General features: G+C 45.3%; 1 protein-coding gene across 2 annotated transcripts in view; it reads right to left on the reverse strand.

Moving 5' to 3' along the window:
* Positions 1–16,416, reverse strand: part of syde2 (synapse defective 1, Rho GTPase, homolog 2 (C. elegans)) — a 52,491-nt gene extending 36,075 nt beyond the window's left edge. Inside the window, exons 1-3 of one of the 2 annotated variants that reach the window (XM_020633739.2) lie at positions 14,211–16,416; positions 4,458–4,759; positions 3,283–3,700 (exon numbers count right to left, since the gene is read on the reverse strand). In XM_020633739.2, coding sequence (XP_020489395.2) covers positions 3,283–3,700; positions 4,458–4,759; positions 14,211–16,206 — 2,716 coding nt within the window. In that variant the 5' untranslated portion in view covers positions 16,207–16,416. The remainder of the gene's footprint in view (positions 1–3,282; positions 3,701–4,457; positions 4,760–14,210) is intronic. The other variant, XM_020633740.2, reaches the window with a different exon arrangement.
* Positions 16,417–16,715: the final 299 nt, after the last annotated feature.

Here is a 16,715-nt window from a genome sequence, read left to right on the forward strand (position 1 = left end):
ACAGTGTCTTTGAGTTTTTGAAAAGCGCTTATAAATAAAATGCATTATTATTATTATAAATACTGTTTGGGAAATGATTTTAGATCCCCTCAAGGTCCCAGTCTGACCTAGATGTTACCCAATGTTATGTGTGGGTGAAAATATCAATACAGCATAGTATCCCATTACTTTACATGTCCATATTGTATTGATGCATGAAAGTCAGGTATTGATGTGCTTTATTACATAAATATTACAGAAGTATTGCATCTAAAATACTTTTTCTGTATTTATGTTTTAAGACAGCATTTGTTAATCATGTCTGCTCGACAATCCAAATTTAAAGCAAAACAGGATTATAGTGGGATCAACAGATTTTCTATTTTTTTTGGCAGTTTGCAGGTTAAGAAAATCCCAAAATTGAAATATCTCAATACTCTTGATTAGATTATAATAATATAATATTATATTCTTTCTCATGATTCCCCTCAACTGCCCGATTCAGGTTGTTTCCATTTTGTTGTTGTTTCCACTCCAGCCCAGCATCCTCTAACCCTCCCAAACCAGTGATAGTAAAGAAGGATTGCAGTGTCACTCTGCAGCCAAATACAAGCGGAGTTAAACAGCAACCACCACAAGTAAGGTGTTAAAACATTTCAAGTTAGTCCCACCTTTCCTTCTACTTTAAAACAAATGTCTCTACTGCACCACAACACACACGCAAACAACCAGTGATGAGTGTTTGCTCTTTGATGACACATAGCCCGGGCTCATAACTCTCTTTTTGTTGCGGTGAAGTTTGGGATGGCGTCGCCAAAAACCCGCAGGAATCAGCTGCAAAGTCAACAGGCAGCAGGGAGGAGGGCAGTTCCGGAGGGAGGGAGGGAGGGTAAGAGAGAGAGGGAGGGTAAGAGAGAGAGGGGGGGGGGGGAACACCTCTAGTCCTGCTTCTCACTTTCACAGCACCCAGTCAGAGCACCAGTGAGCCCACACACACACACCCCCCCCCAGACCTGCTCCCATTAAACAGAAACTTATTACAGGATGTAAATGAGCCCTTTGAGCGGAGACAAGTTGATGGAAAAATGAATCACTTCTGGAAAGGGCGAGAGAGAGAGCGAGAGAGAGAGAGAGAGAGAGAGCGCAGGGAAAATTAAAAAAGGCCTTTTTGTTCACAAGGAGCTGAACAAGCAACTTCAAGCCTCCAATTATGTCCTCTCCTCTGCTAACTCAGCGAGGAGGGCCCTCACGACACCGGCAAATTTCATCAGCACTGCAAGTAAGATCTATCAGAAGGTGCAGGCGGGGATCGACTCAATTTAATTAGCTTTGTGCGCTATGATTAGTGCCTATTCTGGGCTGGTGGACTCAGACTCATTCGGGACTGGTTTAATCCTAATCCCACGGGGGGTGGGTGGGTGGGGGGGGGGGGGAGTCTCTCAGGTCGGAGAGTTTTGCTGAGACACAAACACACAGTTTGTATCCAGTAAATGAGGTTCAAGGAGTTTTTCAGCCGCCAATCAAACTTGTGTCCTCCTCTTAAGTACATTACTTTTTCATTTAAGCAAGACAGTTTCTTGACTTTTTTTTATCGTTTTGAAAGTCCGATTTCTTCCCTGTGTCGCGAGAGAAGAATAAATGAATTGTGGTTTCGACTTTTCAGCTGTAGTACTGCAGGATGAAAAAAAACCTTCATTCCTGCAGCAGAGCCGTGCTTGTGAACACTAAAGCTTGCAGTATTAGATTTCAGTCTGCGTACACACAAACAGCCCAGCCTCGCTTTGTGCTCCTCCGTTGGAGAAATGGCTGTTGCGTGCCACAGAAAAGCGTTGTCAAAAGTTGTAATTATAGGCTCAGCTCGAGATGTGCCAATTGGTTGAAACTACCATGTTGCCACATCAGAGGGAACAAAAAAAGTCGGAAGTTAGGAAGAAGCAGACCGGGGCTTATTAACAGACAGGGAGCTGTGTGCTGGCTGTCATCATTATGCCGTCGCTGTAGACTCAACTTGTCAACAGTTTCTGAGCACAAAAGCGAATAAAAAAAAAAAAAGGGACTTTATAGGGTACTAGACACGGTACTTAAAGCCATTTTACAAGCAATTATGTGTGTTTTTTGTGTCCACACACATCAGAAGTGCAGTTTTAATGAGAGTTTTAAAGACAAGAAGACGTTTATTCAACTAAAAGAAACAGCAGAAGGTCACAGCCGTCTGTCTCTGTGAGCTGCAGTCAAAAAAAAAAAACTAAATGGATATTCTTCTCTGCGAGAGAATGCCATGGTCTGAATTCCTCCGGGTTAATGTCTGTTTGAGTTGAACTAATGAGGGACACTGATATGGAGTGATATGATTGGGCAGCTACAGCTTCTGTCCGCTCCAATCAAGCAGAACAAAACAACTAAAAAACTGAGCTCTGAGTGCTACAATGTTTTAACGCCGGCAGGATATTGTTTTTCAGCTCAGCGGAAACTGAACCGAAACTTAACACTTGAGGTAATGAAATCCTCCAAGAGGCATTGATAGACGTACTGAAATACAAGAGGTCAGGTATGTGTGTAAGTGTAAAGATGTTGAGGACTGTTTTATCTGATCAGGTTGATCTGTAAACACGAGTGATGAAATATTCACTGAATTATGACTGGACGACTTTTGATGAGGTTTCTAACTTTTATTCCAATTTTTGTATTATTATTTTTCTGGAATATTTTAATATATAATTTAATTTTTACCTCTTCATTACACCTTGTCCTGTATTTTGCTGTGTTGCAGATTTCTCTACCTCCTTTACATCTGCGTCTCAGTCATCCGAGGTCATACTTGAAGCTTGATGGACTTGGTTGAAGATCTTGAAGATGCCTTTGCCAGTTGCCTTCGGTATCAAGCTTTTGAATTTACCTCCTTTATAACATTCTTGATTAATTATTGTGTAAATGTAGGTTAGGAGGAAAATCCACTAAAAAACGTTGTTAAAGCATTTTTGTAACTCACACGAGAGAGTGGAGCTACAGGCAGCCAGGAATTACTTGCAGCTAAATAAGCCTCTTGATCCTTTTTAATTGGGAACAATTATTACAACAGCTGTAATTAGCGCCCAAGGTGTCAACAACCACAAAACTCTGCTCAGAGTGACGGACTGAAAGACGAACGACAGACACTAAATGGCCCTGAGCATCGGCCTTAAAGATACCTGAGGGAGAGTGCATGAGGAAGTTGGGGGGGGGGGGGGGGGGCAGTAGAGTAAAAGGAGAATGTGAGGAGGTGCCTACGTGTTTTTTTTTTTTTTTTTTTTTTTTATGACTTACCTGTGGCTCTGCTGGTGGAAGGCCCCCCCTCCTCCTGTGGTTTGCCGCGAGCATCTGTCTGTGCAGATGTGGTGCCTCTGTGGAATGTGCAGCGTTCCCCTGACTCCCATCCCCTGATCCTCCTCCACCTCCACCTCCACAGAGGCTCTCCCCGAGCGCCTCCAGCCCGCCGCCGCCGCCTGCACCGACCCCGAGGCTCCTGCCGCCGTGACCCACATCCGCCCCTCTGCTGGGCCCTCCTCTGGGGATCTACTCGAGGGGGACCAGCAGCTGAACGGTGGATCGGTGAGGACGTATCTTGTTCTTCATCTTCGGGGATTGGGTTGTACCAGATCTCTCCCTCATCGTCAGCGTCGTTCTCCTCGGCTGGATCCACGCTGCGAGAGTGAGGGGACACCTTGGCCTGACTGACGTTGACCTTAAATAAAGACAAAGGGCAACGTTTGTGGTGAAACTTTGAGGAAAAAGAAGAAAGTTCAAGCAAGCATCCATAGTTACTTTTTTTTAAACAGACATCATGGGAAACAAGCTTACAACACTCTGTATGCTCAATACAAACTGGAGCCAGCAACCTGGTAGAAGTGAAATAAACTTGTTGTGTAAAGTTCACTGCATATTGTTGAAACTCTTTAGTAGTTCAGTGACCTAGTGACCGTTCCTACCCAAATTTGAGGTAACTACTGAAACTACAATTGATGCCAGCTTCATCTTTTATCAACCTAAATGGAGGGATTTAAATACTTTTTTTGACCGATTAAGTTGTGGTTAAACAACAGGTTTGTTTCCCATATGTAGCAGTCTTGTCCTTGTCCAGAAGTAGAAGGGTATGTTTTTGTAGAAACCCAGTTGAGTGGCATCTTTTGGACATTTAAAGCTTATCTTGAACTAAGTAGATTTGCATTTCCCAACCAATCGTGTCCCTGGGGAAGCTTTACTGTAGTTTGACTTCTTCCAGTTTTAGTCATTGGGAAGTTTCTCTCAGCAAAGCAAATTAGCCTGTTACATCTTGTTTGTTAACTGGACAATCTGTGATGAAAGAGGGAAATATTGGACATTAATCAGCACTTTAAAACTACATCTTGCAGATTTTTAACTTCCATTTAAGACGGATGTAACAAGATATATTCCCAAAATCAACTATTCCCCTTAAAGCAGACTGAGGCATCATGGCCAACCTGAGGCAGGTGCAGGCGGACCGGCCGTGCTGTGTTCCCCCCTGAGGGTCTCAGATGGTCTGGAGAAGGACTGGGAGGAGGTGGTGGCTGATAGGAGCCCTGGACGCCCTCCTCCTCAGCTCCCAGCATTCCCTGCTGCTCATCCTTGGCGCAGTGATTCCTCCCGAGGGAGCTCTGCTGCAGCCAGTTGCGTTTTTTGGAGACGGTGATGGTGGTGAGCGGAGGCCGCCATGATGGAGACTCGCAGGCCCGGCCCACCTCCCTGCCATTGGCACAGGGGATCTGGAGAGTCTCAATGAAAGCTGGGGTGAGCGATGGGAGGAGAGAGAGTGTGAGAGTTACTACTTCATGCCAGTAGACATAAAAAAAAAAAGAAATCATTTGGTTGGAATAAAAAAACCACTAATGATCACTTTGATGTTAATTTCAGCAATTATTGACTGAAGTAAGTTTAATCTATTCATGTCCTGCCAAGCTGGAGAAAACATCTGTATCAAGAAAAGAGCAGGTGGGAAACACTGAAAGATGCCTCTAGGTTTTATAGCATTTTCTTCCTTTTGTTCTTCTTCTCTGAAATCCACCTCTTTGCTTTGCCTCAATGTATCGTGGTTTGATTCTTAACTTTTGGATGAACTATTGTCATTCCGTTTTTATGACCGGAGTCAAACTTTCAATCACACCACCACATAATCCCCCCCCCCCCCCCCCCCACCCCCCCCCACAGCACCTCCCCTCTTTTCTCCACAGTGACGCCTCGGGAATATGTGGGCTTTTGAATTCAAAAGAGATCACAGGGAGATGGAGGGATAGAGCGCACATATCTTCCATTACAGTGGAAAAAAAAGAGCCAGAAACCGCTGCGTTACAGCTGTGAAAATAGAGCAGAGAATAGTGTGTGTGTCGTGTGTGTGTGTGTGTGTGTGTGTGTGTGTGTGCACGAGTGTGTTTGAGGGGTGACAATAAGTGCAGCCAGTGGCAAAATATATGTGCAGTTGAAAAGGAAAAGTCAAAGAACTGGTTACGTGGTGCATCAAAAGTCTCTGCTCAGCTTTAAAAAGTGACTGTAGAATTAGTTTAACAAGAAAATAAAAGTCACTCAATCATTTTAGTTGATGAGCAGATGCATTGAAAGAAAAACAACCCGAGCGTGAGTGCAGTGCCGAGTGTGTGTCGGTGTATGGTGTGAGGTGCTGAAGGCCGGGTCCTGCTCTAACTTGTACAGCAGGCTCGTGCAAAAAGACTGTTTTGATCCTCGGCAGCCCTCAGACGAGCCCCCCCCCCTCCACATGCTATAATGACAACTTCTGCTCTCCTTTAGGAAATGCATTTTTTCATGCACGCCAGGCTGCATCCAGAAAATTATAGAGCAGTGAAATATTTTCACTTTACTAAATCAAAATCAAACATCCAGAGTGACAATTAAAAACGTGTGAGTGACTTGGAATAAACCACAAAAGGTTTTTTTTTTTTGTCTTTCTATTAATCCAGACCGGTCAAAGAAAAGAGACGTGAAGTGAGGTATATCAAAAAATAAAATCACATGGTTTGAATTACATAACTTGTACTCAGTCGATTTTGGGCAAAGGTATTTTCTTTGCTTGGTTGCTTTTATTGACAAAGCCCTTGAAAGCGGCACAGGGCTCCGCTGGGGATTTACTTTCCCTGGAAGTCCACCAGCCTCTCCAAACAGCCTCCTTTCTTAAGTCCTGAGATCTACAACTTTATCCACCAACTGCTGACTCTCAATAATTGCTTCCTTCTGTTAAAAAAAAATCCAATATATACAACTTTTTCTCCTTCACACCACTACAAAACAAGCCTCAAACTGTATGTCTTCACTCACAATTCTTGACTTTTTCCCCACTTGGGAAATATGACAGGAATGATTCAAAGTGGGATGAAATTGCTTCTGTTGGAGATGCCATTCCTCTGCTGGTTATATAAGACACTGCTGAGGATATAAAACAACTTTCAGTGGCGAGAGAAGAGGCCACTTTTAAGGTATTCTTAATATAAAAATTAGCTTAGAGGGGGGGGAATGCAACGTAGACTTCTTTACGCAGACCTCCTCAAAGCCTGGAATTAAAACACATCCTTAAATATGATTTTTTTGCTGTTTTCAATTTAAGTCCGTTAGTTTTTGTTCTGCAAGAGTATAGTTTGTTTGACTTGAGCTAGCAAGGAGTGTGTGAGCATTTAGCCTGAAGTCGTTTTAGCATGTGCCAAATTCTACCAGAGGCTGAAACATACAGAGAGTCTCTGGTACTACACTGAGTCCTGAGTTTAAGAGTCAGCACAAGCTGCCATGATGTTATAATCTGCTATGGGTGGTTTGGAGCTATGGCTGTTCTAGCCTGGAAGTCTTTTTGACCCTTTAAACTCTGCCCACAAGTTTGGACTTAGATTTGAGTCAAAACTCTGCAAAACATAACGTGGAGTAGGTTACAAAGGGGATACGTCAGATAATGTTAACTGTTCTTGAAGATGTAGGAAATAGGACTCTACTGCCAGCTTTGACGGTGTGTTAGCTAACAATACGACCCTTTAGGGAACCCTCTAGCCGCGTCATTTCTAGATGCTGTCCTTAAGGTTTATTGTTTGAATGGATGGAAGTCAGTTGACGCATTATTACAACAGCACAACAGTCTACTTTAGGTTTTGCTTTGGGCCGATGGATGGGTGAAACAAAGAAGTCCTTCATTAAGGGTGATGCGGTTTGATTTCTTTGGGGGGGGAAAATGAAATGTTGACTTCTTTTAAACAGTTGACTGATTCTTATATCATGCAATGTACTTTATGGTAATGTACGCACATTAGTAATGTCATGCACTGCAGGACGGTAATGTGACATATGTAAGTTATGCAACTCCTAGTATTGAGCTGAACACAAACAAGTATCTTTTTCCTCAAACTAACAAAGGTCTTTTGGTTTAAACGTAACCAAACTGTGACCCTTTAGCAACGTCATGTCCATTAGTCAGGAAAAACCTCAAAAGTCTGCAAGTTTTTTTTGTTTTTGTTTTTTTAAATCTATCTGGATGACCCTTATTGGACAGACCTTAGTGGACTGCTTCTATTCTGAAAATCTAACTGGATGTTTCATAAGTATCCTAGACCTGAGCATCCCAACCTGATGTTCTAGTGGTGTATTGATCGTCATATTTGTTTTTTTCTTTTTGAGGTTTTTGTTGCATTTCCCTGCTTTATTAGGACAGGTGAAGAGAGTGTAGGGATGACATGCACCAAATGGTTTCAGGCCGGGGGGTCAAACCAGCGACCAGTGCATCGAGGTCTGTGGCCTCTGTATATTGGGCTCCTGCTCTGCCAGCTGAGCTCATCCAGCTCCCTGGATTGTTATATTTTGAAGCTTTTGGGGCACAGAATAGCGACTGTTTTTGGAGAGTTGGAAGCGCAAACTTGTTTTAATCTACTTGGGCTTCAGCCAGGGGAACTCAACACATCTTTTACACAAGATGCATCACATGAGCATTCACTGAAATGAAAAGAAGGAATTAAAGTCAAAGAGCAACAGAGACAGAAACAGATGGAAGCTATGTTTGTTCTGTACAAAAATCTTATGCTGTCACACGGTTATAGCCGGGGAGAAAGGAAATAAATCATCCGGGGAAGAAATTCATTAAAGAGCAGAACAAAATCCAAAACCGGAACCCTCTGCTGCCAAAGCTCAAACAGGTAACGCACGACTTAAATCAAGGTGAGACGTTTGTGAGCATGGAGTTGTTGTCAGCACGCCACATCTTCTTTAAGGGGTCTTTCATAACGGGAAGAGGAAGCGTGTTCTGACACGAGCCGCATTCCAGACCACAGCTCCAGATTTACAGCCTCGCCGCGACTCCTTCCACTGTCGCAGAGGAGAAGCAACACACACACACACACACACACACACACACACAGCTACAGCAGGACAGCAGTTTCACTTAATGCGATATTTCCGTCAAATATCAGACTGTTACCACTCTTTCCAGTCCTCTCAGCATCTCACATCAGATCATTTATTTCCTGATCAGATGCAGAGGACAACAAGACCCGATCCATAGGTGGCAAAACTACAGGGAATATCATACATTGGGGGGCAGCAGTGGGTCAGTCTGTAGGGACTTATGTTGGTCCCGATATGGACCATAATATGGAAGTTGGTCTGGAAGCTGGAGAGTACTGTCAGGGTTCACCTCTCCTCCCAAAGGCTTCTTCTTCAGTTCTAGACTATTTAGAATGATGAGTTTATATTTCTGTAAAGGAGCTGACACTGCCCGTCTCCCCGTGTGCAGCGATGGTATGAAGATGATGTGTTCAGGCCACGTTAAAGAGTCAGAAGGTAACAGATGGTGCTGTGCTCATAATACAAGGGTGCACGACTGTGTGAGAAAATGAAGTAAAAGAGAGAGAGAGAGAGAGAAGGACGGGGAGGAGCGGTGTTGGTTTTTCTGAGGAATGCAAACTAAAAAAAACAAAACAAAGTAGTTTCCTTGATGAGCTGGTGTGAACCTGTGCCTCGTTATCCTGACAGTAAACCCAATTATACTCCTGTCTTAATCTTCTGAATGACTAAATCTTTTTCTCCTGTAAGACAAAACTTGATCCACTTTCCCATACGCTCCTCTTTTATTTCCTTTTCTCTCCTCTTTTCACAAGTGCTAAACACACACCAGCTACTTTTCTCCTTCAAGCAGACAACACTTTTGTTGTGTATACAGAGTGTCAGGCCCCCCCCCCCCACTCCTTCACGGGGGGGGGGGGGGGGGGGGGGGGGGGGGGCCCTCTTTTTGGGGGAATCTTTTTGCAGTGTGCCATACATTCCTGTTGACACCCATTCAAATGCTAATAAGGATCCTCAATGTAGATTTTTTTTTTTTACACCAGAGCAGAGCTGAGATCGTCCAGGGTTTGCGTCACATGTCAACACTCGCATCCCCGCTGAGGCGTCCTGGCAGCGCAGTCTGCTAAACGCTAATATAACTTCCTCCTCAGTTTGTTGGCTTCGAACCCAAAAAAGTCTTTTCAGGGTTGCAGCTCTTTCAGGGAATCTTCTGTCTTGTCTCAATGTGTCAGTGCAATTGAGACAGTGCAAAACGGATCAAAATGCTGAAAGAGGACGATGCAAGCTAAATCAAAAAAAAGACACATGGACTCTATGGTTTGACCCAATTTGATCGAAAGAAACACTTAAAAGTAAGACGAGTCATTGTGAGACCCTTCAACAACAGTGTATTGCACAGCAGCTCCGGATAAAACGCTGCCAATTAATAAACTCAATCCAGTTTGTTTTACTGATAATCAAACATGCAGAATTGCCAATCGAGCTGCAAACACCTTCATGTGACTCACATCTCATAAACCCAATTAACCATCATGCCGACATCCTCCATAAATCTGTCCAAGTATAGACACACCAGACAAGACGAATTATTGGACCTCCACCATCAGCCTTGTGTGTGTGTGTGTGTGTGTGTGTGTGTGTGTGTGCTCGTGAAACAAAACAACTCTGCAGCTCAGTAACAAGGGATTTCTGGCACCCTCCAAACGCCACATCGTTCTGACATGACTTGACAGCGCTCGAGGAGAATGATGTTACACCTGCACTCTCTGAATACTGCTAAGCAAGCAGGAATTCATGTGTTCGCTGTGTTCGTGTTAAGCAAAGCTTCCTGTGACTAATGTGTTTCATGTTGGATGTGGTATTCTTGCCGGATTAGTTCATGTTAAGATGAGAAGACAAATCTGTCGTTTTGTGTCCGTGCAATAAATATGAAGCATTAGCTGAAAACAAAGACTGAAAAGAAGAGGGGGACACGGCGAGCAAGGGTCTTTCAAGAGGGGCACAAATCTGCTTTCTGGCACCTGTTAAGCTCATGGGTTACCACATTGTATTGTATTATGTTTAATTTGTAATAAAAAATGAAGCTAAAGGGAAGTGGACACTTCGGAGAGTTTAGACATGACATTAAAAAAGAGCATCATGGAAGTGTCAGATGAAGAAACACAGTCTGATGCTATGATGCTACGTTTTTTTGGCTTTTAAGTCACTGCTCCTTGTAGTTCAACATATTCATGCTATTAACAAAAGAGCAGAGAACGAGGCGTCAGTAGCGTAGTGTTTGGGGTGACCCAGGTTTGAATCCCACCTGTGGCTCCTTTCCCACACGTCATACCCCTCACTCTCTCTCCCTGATTTCAGACGCTATCCACTGTCCTATCTCTACAAATAAAGGAACCAAAATCCCAATAATCTAAAAAAAAAAAAAGAGCAGAGAACAACATAAGAAAACATACTGAAGCAGTTTTGTTACATGCACAGAGCACGCACCAATCGCACCCTATACAGCCTTTGTTTGCGTGCCGATCGCAGAATATAAACGTCATCATCCCTCCTACTTGCTCATGGTGAAGTGTCCTGAATATTTCCTACTGTGTTCTCACATTAGCTAGCGCTGACTTCATGAGGAAAATTAACTAAAGGACTGGCAGGAAAGATCCCGGGTAAAGTCAGAGTGAAATATTTGGCTGTTTGCGTTCACACATGCAGCTCACAACTTCAGGAACATTTCAGGACGTTTTAGCATGTGTGAAAGCAACCTTGACAGATATGAGGATGGTAATAATCTTCTTAAACTCTTTTAATGGCTGTTTTTGGGGAGACAGAAAAAGCAATATTACCATCCAACAGATCCCTTTTATAGTTTGAACCTCAGAAGAATGACAGAAATAAAAGAAAAGCATCTGCCTTCCAGGTGTGGATTTCAGACTATCAGTTTCAGGTGTCTCTGGCTCGCTCTCAGTTTCAGCTTTGACTGACACACCACTCCTGAGTTCAGCTCTGGCCAAAAACATGATGCCTGTATGCTGCCTGCCTGCCTGCCTGCCTGCCGGCAACCCCAAGCCTCTGCTGCAGCAACAACACAACAAAACTGCAAATACAAACATGCATGTCCACAGCCCGAGATGTGAATATGCATGCTCATGTGCACAATATCCCCCACCTACACTCCTGTAGGGAGTGACACTCAGCTGGGAGATAATGGACATACTTTTTACACAGTAATTAAAGTACAAGTCAGTACAGGAATAAATTAGCTCCGCTCTAATCAAGCCAGCGTCTTAGCCCTGTGACTTCATACTGAGGTTTAATTCCCAACTAATACTCAGGGGAGGAACAGGAAGTACTATTTTTAGACAGTCCAAAATGTGAGAATATTTGCATGAATTAAGAGCGAGAGCCATAAACTCAATGAAGAGTTTCAAGCCAAGACAAGCAATTCACTGCGGCTTTTGAGAGCTTTGGCATTTTTTTTTTTTTTAATGGCCCTTTGTGGGGCGCTGAGAGGCCTCACAGGGGCAAGATAAGCCCAGGGGCTGACCTTAATAAATACTTAATCGCCCTTCATTTTGTTCATTCATGGCAAGGAATTAAGAGACACAACGCAACAAAGTTAAACAACAGGAATGGCATCCTAAATATTCAATCCCGAGTCTCTTTAAAATGCAGGTTACCATGGAGCTGTCCAGGGCAAACGACTGGGGAGGAAGGCAACATGACAGCCCAACCCCCCCCCCCCCCCCCCCCCTTATACACACATTCAGAAAGACACACACAAACACAGAGAGAGACTGCAGTGGCTTCTCTCCTGCTTTGGATTCCTCTGGCCACAGCTGTGGAAAAGTTCAGTGGGGACAGAGAAGGGAAAGCTGGGCAAAATGGGGAAAAATTGAAGAATCACGGAGGGGAAAAAAAAAAAAAAACCTTTGGAAACTTATACCAAGAAGAGTCCTGTCTTCATTTTTAACAAGAGGAAAGAGGAAGAGATGTAAAAAAAAAGTTGGAGGGTTATGAGCCAACAGAGGTTGGAAGTTAAACACAGAGGACCTTCCGCTCAGGAGATCACACTCTATTTCTAGCAGCGCCGCACACTGACCGTCAACAACAGTCCGTGCACATGGCGTGTCATCTATTTACTCTGGGAAACACGCCGGCAATCACTAACACATACAGAAACCGGGAAAGCAAACAAAGCTTTTACCGGTACAGTTAAAAGCCCTCTGCAACCAAATGTCAATATAATGTTCTCCGTATTGACAGTTTCCGGTTGTTGTACAAGCTAACTGCTGTTTGCAGTCAATTCTGGTCAACATTGACAAAAAAAACAAAAAACAATGCACGACACATTAAACCTTGAACCTAATTGACTTAAAATGTTGTGTACGGTGGTAAACGTCACAGCAGTGTGGTGCAAATAATCAATCGATGGGAATCGAATTGAAAGTGTGAACAACAAGTGAGGATATGGATCTTGTGGGTGAGATTATTTTGACAACTGTTTCTGAGGAAAAAAGCATCTTGAAATTGCTTCTATCATCAAACCAAAAGGCTAAAACCCAAATAGTCTGCATCAACTTCAAATAGATATGACAAATGACAAAGAAAAGCAGCAAATAGTCACATGAAAGAAGCTGGGACCAGAATGTTGTTGCTTACAAAATGTCTTATGTGCGACATTTTACACGTAAATACAGCAGAGTATCCTGAGATACTTGAGTCCTGCCAGCTGTATTGTTGTCAGAGCTGTGTTTACATGGACGGGACGGCCTTTAGTTTAAAGCTGTTTCAGTAAAGGACTGGAGAAAAGAAGAATAACATACTCAGAGCTTATTTGGATGTCACGTAAGTGTGTTTAGATCACAGTCATTCTGTGTCAATTTATGTTCAATGTGAAGCTCTGAGTTAACCAGAGTGTGCTAACATTAACCGGCTAACAACAATGCAGACCAAAGGCAATTGCAGCTCCAGCAAAGGACAATTTTGTCCGCCGCTTGCGCTTAATGGAGCTTAATTATGGTGCGTTCTCATTGATGACTCCTTCATGTGAACTCGAGTGGAGAGGGATTGGAGGTGTGCCGCTGGAGGGGAGCGGAGGCTTCAGAATAGCGGAGGTTTAGCCAAAAATCTGTTATAATGCTGCTACTCAAAGGTGACATCTACTGGATCAAAAAGTTGCACATTCTTCCTTTGCAGCAGAAGTTTCCCACTCACTCTTTAACTTTAAATTCCTGATGGTTTAATATTTTTTTTTACAGCTTTTAAAGAGGCATCATTATTAATTAAAGTCTGTTTCATTATCAGCTAAAAACTCCTCACAGGAGCTTTAACTTATCCTGAATGTTATGTTTCTTTCATTCATTTGCATTTTTAACACCTAAACAACTTCCCCTTGTTTCTTTCAGTGATTTCATGATACAGATGTTTTCCTGTTTTGCACCTCAATACAAACAGCTCTTAAAAAGCACAATCAGAAAAATCAGTGAACATTTCAGCTTAATCAAAGCTCATTCACACACAAACACACAAACCCACCACCACCACCAACAACAACAACAACAACAACACCATGAAACCCACCACCGCAGCTATCAGAGAGAGTGAGTTAGTTGTTACTGAACTGTGAGTGATCCGACCTACAGCCTGATGTGCTAGTGTTAAAAATGCACCTAAATTAGTGTGAAGGAACAGAGCCCGCCACCGGCTTGAAAAAGGAAAAGCAAAGAGGTCTGAGGAGTCTCGTCCCTTTGCTTTGCATCCAGAAGAGGACGAGTGCAGGGTGGACCGCCAACCAGACGGAGTTTACTACGATCGGAGGAGGATGACAACAATCAAGACGGGAGGAAGAAGGGGTGACAGGTCTTTTGATTTTTAGAGGATCCACGGGAGTTGAGGTCCCGACTCCGTGTAGCCTTTCCTACCTGGGTGCTGCTGCTGTTGCCTCGGCCTCTTGGTGGTCGTAGGCGACTTTGCCTTGACAGGTTTAACCCCGGGATCCTGACTTTGCCTCCCTCCGCGGGGCGACGACGAGCCCTCGATCCGCTGCTTCATCTCCGAGGACAGCAACCGGCCCTTGTGCATCCACTCCTGCATCTTGTTGACGGTGACCCCGGGCCCCTTGTTGGCAGAGTTGGCCCCCTGAGCTCGGACTTCCTGCTTGCTGTCCAGACCCTGATTGCTGTCCGAAGATCCCGTGAGGCTGTTGACCGAGCCGCTGCTCTCGTTGAGCGGCCCCCCGCGGTCTTCATCGCCTCCCGGGTCTTGCAGCAGCTCGTCGCTGCTGATGGCGCTGTAAAGCCCCTGAGGATCTGACCGCTCGCTCACTCCTGCAACTATTTCCTCTTTCTCCGTTTCATCTCTACTTTCTGGGGTGTCATTACAAAGCGAGGGCCCACCTGAATACCTGATGGCTCTGTCACTAGCAGAGCGAGCTAACATTGGTCTTTTCTTAGACAAGGACAGGTTCAACATGCTTTTACTATTCGGCCTGCGTTTGAGGCCCGACTCGAGGTTCCTGCTCAGGCAGAGCAGCAGCGAGTCGGTGTCGGACACTTGCTGGGGGCTGTGGTCTCCTCCTGAGGACCAGGAGTCGCTGTCCATGTTTTTGGCAGACAACCTGGAGCACAAACTATCCCTGGAGTGGCTGCTACAAGAGGAGGTGGCCTGCAGCTGCTCAGTTAAAGCACCGCTCATCTGCTGGACATCCAGGTTGATGTCATTCATGGCGTTGATGAGAAGGTAATAAGCTTCTTTCAGCTGGTTTCTAAGCCTGTCTGTTTCCCGGGCGCTGTTACTCTCATCTTTCTCCTGACCTGGTGGCTCTGTAGCCTCTGCTCTGTCACTTTTTGCTCTGATGGTTTCATAAAAAGGCAGGATTTCATTATCATAGTAATCGTCATCCTCGCTGTCCAAAGTGTATCTAAGGGAGGCCTCTGTGGCGCACAGTGACGCCGCGTTAATGTCGCAGATTTCTAACTCTGTGGGGAAGAAAGTCGGGCTCTGCACACTACCTGTAGTGGGCCCTCTATTCCCCCCTGAATACTCAGGCCCATAGCTCTCAACATCCCTGATTAACATTCTTTCTTCCGCGTTCCTGGACGCACACTTCGGGTGGATTGGCGCCGCGCAAACCGGCGAGTTTGTCTCCAAAGTTTGGTCGTTGTCACAAGTCCAGTTTGCGTTGCATTCATCGACAGCCACTACAGTCCCTGCCATTTGCCCGGTGAGCCCCTTCCTGTCTCCTGGCTCTGTCCCTGCGGTAGCAACGCGTCCCTCTGCTGGTTTACTGCTCACCGAGGTTTGCGTTTCTACCCTCGCTCGATGCGTAACGTGATTCGAATTGTCCCCAAACCCGATTGAATCACTGCACTGCCGCTGCGCCGTGATGAAGTGTTTTCTCTGGACATGCGGTCCCCCAAGCGGCACCTCGCTCGATAACGTGATTTTGCCACCGGCTCTTGGCCCCTTGTGACTCCTGCTGTGTCCCTGCCTGGGCTCATGTCCCCCGAACTGCACGCCTCTTTGAAGTGCGACCCCCAGGAGCTCCTCATTAACCCGAACCCTGCCCCCGCTGCTTCGCTCCTGGGGACGCGCGCTGGCCGACCCCGACTCCGACTCCGACTCCGGCCGGCTCTCCCGGACTACCACAACCCCCCCTGTCTGCACAATCGCCCCGTCAACATAATTCTCGTACGTACTCATTCTCTCTGTCGTGCAATCCAGCCCTGCGAGCAAAACTACCGGGCGAGCCTCGTCGGAGTCTCGCTGCGTTTGCAAAACTTTTTCTTTACCTTCTCGGCCCCCATTCGCCGCAGAAGCAGCAGCAGCAGAGCCGTATCCACCGCCGACAGTCGCTCCTTTCTTGGATTTCTTCCCCCGGAGTTTCGCTAGTAAAGTCCTCCGCAGAGGATCAGCCATTCCTTTCCTTTGCCCCCCCTGGTTTCTTTCAGCACGCTGGCTCCAGAAGGAAGAGGCCGAGTGGGTTCTCCTCGCTCGCCGCGGTCAAAGCTCGCCGGGCGGACGGGCTCCTCTCCATTCTCCGCTGTCACCTCCGCTCTGTCGCCTCACTCACTCCTGGATCACTCTGCGTGACTGCACCACCTCTCTCCCTCCCCTCTCCCTCTCCCTCTCTCTCTCTCTCTCTCTCTCTCTCTCTCTGCTCCATACACACAAACACGCACACACACTTTGCCTCCCTCCCTCCCTCCCTCCCTCCCTCCCTCCCTCTCTCTCTCTCTCTCTCTCTCTCTCTAGCGCCTCACCTCACCTTCTCCTCGTGTTTGCAGCTCAGATATTTAGAATTTTTGTTCTTGGCTCAAAGTTCAGCGACCATGTGCATGAATAATTCAGAGAAACTTGCATGGAAGCAACTTTAAAACTACAGAAATACAAATTGAATAGGCCTATATGCTACACAGCATTTGTAT

The sequence above is a fragment of the Labrus bergylta genome, chromosome 6, assembly GCF_963930695.1.
Source record: "Labrus bergylta chromosome 6, fLabBer1.1, whole genome shotgun sequence".
In the NCBI taxonomy this organism is placed as follows: Eukaryota; Metazoa; Chordata; class Actinopteri; order Labriformes; family Labridae; genus Labrus; species Labrus bergylta.